Below are 7,793 nucleotides of genomic sequence, written 5' to 3'. Positions count from 1 at the left end.
ACTACAGTGACACTCAGATCGCTCTTACACAGCCTGCCATCTCTCGACCATATGACCGGCCGGATCATTTCACGAGGTTGAATCTCGATGCAATAATTTCGGATTGGTCATTTACCCAAGAAGGCCCTGAAGAGGATCCAAGCAATGAGTTTGAGGTTGGACAACAATTTAAAGACAAGGAAGAAGTGGTGTTGGCAGTTTAGCAGTACAGCATTAGGAGGGCTGTGGATTACAAAATAGTAGAGAGTGACCAGTTGAGGTACAATGCACAATGTATCCAATTCGGCAACAGTTGTAATTGGAGCATACTCATATCGTATCGCCGGAAGCAAGAAAAGTAGGAGGTTAGGAGATACAAAGGGGCTCATTCTTGCATGCAAACTTCGATGGGACAAGACCAGGGTAGGTTGGATTCGAAGGTGATTGCGCAATATATCTTTACAATGGTCAAAGCCGATCCAACAATCAGCATCAGGGTTCTCCAAGGAGGTGTGGAGAATCACTTCGGTTACAAGGCGTCCTACAGAAAGGTTTGGCTTGCAAAACAGAGAGTGATCGCCAGAATATATGACGAGTGGGAGGAATCATACAATGAGCTTCCTCGTTGGTTATTCGCGATGGAGATGTACTTGCCGGGTAAGATTTATTTCAATATTGGTTATTTTCGATTAAAAATATTAGATGTGTACAAGTAGGCAACTAAGTTTGGCTCTTTAGGTAGTTGGGTGCAACTGGTGACTCAGCTTTGGCCTGGTTCCACAGATACTGTCATGTTTTATCGGGTCTTTTGGACATTTCTACTGTGTGTTGAGATTTTCAAGCATTGCAAGCCACTTATTTCTATTGATGGCACTCACCTATATGGAAAATACGATGGGACCTTATTGATGGCGATAGCGCAAGACGGGAACGCAAACATTCTGCCTATTGCATTTGCCATTGTCGATGGTGAGACAAAGGAGGCATGGTCGTTCTTTCTGTCGTATTTGCGGGAGCATGTCACACCACAACCCGGGCTCTTAGTGATTTCAGACAGACACAAATTCATTGATGGTGCATTGAACGCCGAGGAGAGTTTATGGAAACTACCTCATGCCTTTCAAGCTTTTTGTACAAGACACATTGCAGTCAACATCACGACCCACTTTAAGAACAAAAAATTGAAGAAGGTTCTAATTAACGCAGTGTATTCAAAATCATAGCGTGAGTTTGCGCACTATTTTGGCCGGTTGAGGGGTGAAAACGTGGCAATCACTAACTGCCTTGAGGAAATGCAACGGTCACAATGGGCACAGTATGCTGATGAAGGTTGTAGATTTGGTCACATGACGACGAATATATCCGAGTGCATTAATGCTGTGATGAAGGGGTCCTGCAATTTGCCAATCACCACTCTCGTCAAGTAAACTTATTTTCGACTGGACGACCTTTTTGCAAGGAAAAGTTCCAAGGCACTGGCCCAACTTCAAGTCGGTGCTGAATTCTCTTAGACAAATTTTAAAAACAATTACATAACAAATTTTAACTAACATAAAAAATAATTAACAGTAAATCTAACTAACATGTCATCAATAACTCTTTAACTCTAACTAACAAACAACCTATAACTAAATTATTTTAACTAACATGTCAACAGTTACGCTAACTAAGCTAAAAAAAATTAACTCTAAATAAGCAAAAAATTTAACTCTAACTAAAATATTATTTATTGACCTGAAACTAAGAATGTCGTCTGCAATGAACTTCACGTGCGTCCAAAAGATAGGATAAAAGAGGAAGACAGTGAATTTTGAAGAGAGATTGTACAATAATAGGACAAACCCAAATGGTCCCACTGAATTTATATAATATGCTGAACTCTACATAGAGTTTGTCGGAGAAACGACGAACTCCCCTTAATTACCAAAAAAAAAATCATATCTTGATAATTAAAGCTGAAAAATGAGGTTTAGAGAATTAATTATTATTTTTTTATTTGAGAAAAAAATTCACTAATTAGATTATCAAATTTATATAATCAACTTGGGTTGGTTGAGTGGTCAGCTCACTCGTCCGCTTAAGTAAGTGTCGGGAGTTCGAATCTCGCCTTGTGCATGCAGCAGACCCTTAAATGGAGGTCAGATAATAAAATTTTTTTTATCAAATTTATATATCTTCTCTAATTAATTTATTAGAAGTACGTCATGTATAACTTCATTCATTAATTATTTTGCTAAAAAAAGAAGTAATACATAGTAAGAGCACATTATTGTTTAAAGTTAAATAAAGGATACAATGAAATTAGTCAATACACTGAATGGTTCGATTATTGCGTAGGCAGTGACATGGCATTCCAATTTTAGAATGGATATATGTCTAGATGCATGTTCGTTCTATTAATTAAATAGTTTGAATAATGAATAAAAAAAATATTACGGCCAATATTTTTTTATCAATATTAATATTTTATTTTTATATTATTAAGATTTAAGATTTAAAATTTAATATTTAAAATATAAAATATTGATTAAATATTAATAATAAATAAATAAATAAATTTAATTGATAAAGTAACATTATCCAATTAAAAAAAAAAAAATAAATTATTAATCTTTTGATTGGTAGATATTTAAATTTTTAAAAATTTAAAAATATATTTAAATTTTTAATTTTTTAAAAATTTGAACATATCAATCTTTTATGTTCATTTAGTTTGTCAGACCTAATAAAAAAATTAAACATAACTTTTATTATATTAACTTAGTTGATATAGTCACCAAAAAAAAAACTTAGTTGATATGAATACATATCTCAAAAAAATTTTAAAATAAGACTAATTATACCCAAAAATTAATGTATCAAAATTTAAAAAAATTAAATACTTAAATATATTTTTAAATTTTCAAAAACTTAAATATCTACAAACAAACAAATCAAAAATCGATTTATCCTTTCTTCCCCAATTAATAATGAAGAGAGTAGTATCTTTTATCTTTCTTCTTTCTATTGCTTTATTTCACCGTCTCTGGATAAGTGCTTCCCCAAATGAAACCCAATTCAATCCATGCGAGTCTCAAGTTCTGTTGTGATCTGAATCATCTTTAATTTCCAGTTTTCCACGTACCTACCTACCTTCATTATAGGACTTCATAATCACTAGCCACGTGTATTGCATGCCCCTTCAGAATCAATCAATAATACCTCTTTATAAGTTTTAATCACCTCACGTGCAACCAAAATTATTAAAATTCCTGCTAAAATATTATCGTAATGGAAGAATCTACTTATGATTTAACAAAGCTTCTAATGAAAAAAAATATAGGTAGTAAAGGTGAGAATGAGTCTGATAAAAATGGGTTTTTTCACCTTGATAATATTTTTGAGGGTTTTTCTAATTTATTAAAAGCAAAACATCTCACATAACTATGTGAAAATAAAATTAAAATAAAGGAGTGAGTGACTATGGGCTATTTTTTTTCATGGAAATGAATAAGATATTTAAATATTATAATTTTTTATATTTTTTAAAATTGTAAAAGATATATAAATTAAAAGGTCTAATTTTTATAGTTCAAATTTTTTAATATTTTAAAACAAAAATTAGACGGTTCAATTTTAGAAATCAGATGGTCTAATTTTTGTATTCCAGAAATCGGATGATATTCGATTTTTTTATCCCAAATTAAATGATGCTACATTTGATATTAACACCTTAATTATTCATAATCTAAAAAAAAATACCATTGTTAATTCAATATAAAAAATAAAAAATGACTATAATTTTATTTTTAAATATAATTTGAATGTTTATTTTTTAAATTATTTTTAATTAATATGTACATATATGAATTTAGTCCAAATAACTGAGAATTTAGGATAAATATTTTTATCAGTAAAATTATTATTAGAAGAATAAAATAACAATGAGGTATTTTAAATATTTTGATTTCAGATTAATTATAAAAAAAATCAGTCATTTACGATAATAAACGATAGATACATCATGTCTTTTTATTAATTTATTACATAAAATTTAGTGATGATGTTTATATGTACTATTAATTATTGTGATATGTCTATTTAAAAAAAATTGTCACAAAAATAATAATTTATAGAACAGAATTTCACTTGAATAATTTTATTTTATTTCACATTATTTATTGATAAAAAGATATATATGTTTGTTGTTTATTATCGTAAAGAATTTAATTATTACTTTTTTTTTCAAAATTAATTAATTTGAGATCAAAATTTTTAAAGATCTAATTATCACTTTACTGATGGTAAAAAAAAAAAGACATGAAAAGGATTCGAACCGGAGGGGATTACATGTAATTAAGTGAACCCCATAAACACAAAGATGAGCCTAAATTGTACATATATATCTCAAAGAATCACAGTTATACTAGAAGGAGAGAAATTAAAATTTATTTATTTATTTACTTTTAAACTTCCTTTTCCAATATTTTGCGTGGGTTCTATTTTAAATATTCGAATATAAATTTAAATAATATTAAAATAAATTAGACTAAATTGGATCAACCAAACATGTAATTATACAATAATATATAGTAGTTTTATAAAATGTATATAATAAATTAATTAAATATTAAATTTAATAAATACCATATGATATTTATAATATCAAAATAATTTATTTTAAAAATAATATTATATAATATAAAATATTAATTTAAATAAACATTATATGACTAATTTTATAATCAAGTATATATTTTAATTATAGAATATTACTTTAGACCGAGTTAAGTCTACTTGAAATATACTCCAATTTGACTAAAAATAACATAGCAATTTCAACTCCACAAAAATATACTTTAGATTCGAACTAAATTTCAGATGGGTCAGGTCTTAGTCTTACACGTAACCCTAGTAGATAGTGGTAAATTACCAAAGCGTTGACATCACTTGCGGAGGCCCCTGTTTTTTGTCACTATAAATATTTGCAACGGTATGAGTTGCATTGCAACACAAGCTTAACGCTTATAATTTCATCCAATTAAATTAATCAATCACATCACAAAAACAATGTCTTCCGATCTCTCCATCATCCTCCCCCGCGTTCTAATCGTTTCTAGAAGAACCCTTCGCAAGAACAAGTTCGTTGATTTCGTCGGTAAGTTTTTCTTTTCCTTCTATATTTATTTATTTATTTCATCTCTCTCTTATTTTTTAAATTAATTAATTTGAAATTCAACGAGTGTCGTTTCTTGAGATTTTCATGAAACAGAGTCTGCATTACTGGATCCTTAATTGTTCATTCAATAACCTTAAAATTTTAAGTGGAATTGTAGTTCTATATTTAGTATTGTCTATAAAACATAGAAAATTTATTTATTTATCTTTTCAAAAATCAGAACAACAAAGCTCAAATTCTAACCATTTTGTCATAAAAAATTCAAGCTTAGAACACACACATTATGTGATTTATTGAATTTTTTTTTCTTTTATAGGAGAATATCACCTTGATCTTATAGTAAGCTATGGTGCGGTACCTGTAATAGTTCCTAGAGTTTCCGGCGTGCACATGTTGCTAAGTAGCTTCGAGCCTATTCATGGCGTCCTTCTATGCGAAGGCGAAGACATAGATCCGTCATGGTACGAACAAGGAGATAACAATGGCACTCTCTCGCAGGACGAATTAGACGAAATTAGAAGGGTGCATGCAAGTGACACAGCCATAGACAAAGAGAAAGATTCAATTGAGTTAAGTCTTGCAAAGCTTTGCTTAGAAAGGAACATTCCATACATGGGAATTTGTAGAGGCTCTCAAGTTCTTAATGTTGCATGTGGTGGCACTCTTTACCGTGACATAGGTAAAGAGCTTTCGAAGAAGTGCCCTGAGAGCCAGAGAGTTATGCATATAAACTATGATGATTATGATGGCCATAGGCATGTTGTTAAGGTTGTTGACAACACTCCTTTGCATTCTTGGTTTAAGGATTCGTTGGATGAAGCGAAAATGGAGATTTCGGTAAATAGTTATCACCATCAGGGGGTTAAGCGATTGGCACAACGTTTCGTGCCAATGGCTTTCGCTCCTGATGGTTTGATCGAGGGGTTTTACGACCCTGATGTTTATAATCCCGAAGAGGGTAAGTTTATTATGGGGTTACAATTTCATCCGGAGAGAATGAGGAAGTCGAATTCGGACGAATTTGATTACCCCGGATGCCCATTTGCTTATAAGGTTAGTTTTGAGAATAGATCCTTTCTAAATTAGCCTAATTAATTAATCAAGAAAGTTTGATTATGTTGATTTCTTGTCACATTATCTGACTAATTGAAGTTGGTGTTCTGAATTTTAAAGGAATTTGTGAAGGCAGTGATTGCTTATCAAAAGAAGATGAATAGTTTAACATGTGTGCCAAAGTCTCCAAAGCTTAACAAGGAAATGGAGGTTAAAAGGAAGATCATAGTGCGGAGTTTTTCACTTGCAAGGAATTTATACACTTCTGGCCATGGGAAAAGGGGTTCTTCCAAAGACTCTGAACTTGAAGCTGGAGCAGAATTTCTTGAGGTACAACTACTTTTCATATTAATCGGGTGGATGGTCATTTAAATATATAAATATGATACTACTTATAATATATGATTAGTCTTTCTATTTGTTGTTTATTTATATAATTAATCATGGATTAAAGTGTTTTGTGCTTAAATTTGCAGTCAAACACAGCATTGAGTGTGCAACAAGAGAATAGGTTAAAGCAAATGGGTGCAACAGTTAGAAATGCAGGATCATATGTTGAGAGGCTGAAGCTAAATGAAGAAAGAGAAAAAATGGCAAGAAATGTAATGGGAAAAATGCCAGTGGAACAGTTGTCTGATCTCTTGTCTTTCTACCACACAATGGCTCAGATTTGTTCTCAAGTCTTGGAAACAAAGATTCATGACCTTGTTGTCAATAATAATTAGTTCTTGATTTTTTTTTGGAATATAAATTATTATTTGTTGTTCTGTGTACAAAATTAAACTAAATGGGGTTGCTCTAATTTTATGGTGGGAATCACATGAATCTTGTGTGGTGGTGGATGCATTATTATATGGCTTTATGTATAATGTGTACACGTTTTAACTTTTTCCTCCTCCCTTAATTTTTGGCTTTTGTGTTGATGAAAGTGATGTTAGTCTCTATTATTAGCTTTCTTAATTTCTGTTGAATAATGAGGTGAAGAACACCATCAACTAGAGGCAGAGTATTTCATACAATAAAAAAAAAAAATAACAGTTTCCGTTAAATGTTGGGAGAGGATTATTTTTTTTGTTGCTAATGATATTCTCTACCTCGACCGATCAAAAATTAATCTATGATTTGAGTTCTATTTAAAGATTTGTTGCTGGCTAATAGGTTGATGCACAAGTTAGAATTTAAATCCCTCTATATATGTTTAAGCGGACAAGTAAACTGATCAACCAACCCAAATTGATTATTGGGAAAGGATTGTTGATTGGCTAAGGGAGATGATTATTGGTTCTGGAGGTAAGGGACTAACATGAAATCTAAAATGTCATTTTTTTTTCGGCTTCATTAGTTTGAGGCCCATCATCAATCTTATACATTGAACTTGGAGATTATTTTCTTTGACCAAAAAAAAAAATAAAAAACTGAAGATTATTTTTTAAATTGTTTATTATCTCAACGATGACCGTGTCTTCAAGAAGTGGCATATTACTCTCACAACCATTCAAATTCAAAGCAAAAACAAGGGAGAAATTGATACTACAATTTTGGAGGCCATTATTAGAACAATTTTTTTTCTTTGCACAATAATGGTTTGATTTGTTACAATATT

General features: G+C 30.9%; 1 protein-coding gene across 1 annotated transcript; it reads left to right on the top strand.

Moving 5' to 3' along the window:
• Nucleotides 1–4,787: 4,787 nt before the first annotated feature.
• Nucleotides 4,788–7,118, top strand: LOC112751440 (putative glutamine amidotransferase GAT1_2.1). Its single transcript, XM_025800587.2, has 4 exons — nucleotides 4,788–5,116; nucleotides 5,454–6,190; nucleotides 6,311–6,520; nucleotides 6,667–7,118. Exons 1-4 carry the CDS (start codon nucleotides 5,029–5,031, stop codon nucleotides 6,913–6,915), a joined length of 1,284 nt encoding a protein of 427 aa, XP_025656372.1. The 5' UTR covers nucleotides 4,788–5,028; the 3' UTR covers nucleotides 6,916–7,118.
• The last annotated feature ends 675 nt before the right edge of the window (nucleotides 7,119–7,793 follow it).

This window comes from Arachis hypogaea, chromosome 15 (assembly GCF_003086295.3).
Source record: "Arachis hypogaea cultivar Tifrunner chromosome 15, arahy.Tifrunner.gnm2.J5K5, whole genome shotgun sequence".
NCBI classification, from domain to species: Eukaryota; Viridiplantae; Streptophyta; class Magnoliopsida; order Fabales; family Fabaceae; genus Arachis; species Arachis hypogaea.
Note: the sequence above shows the minus strand (reverse complement) of the source record. Positions and strands in the feature narration are given on the sequence as shown.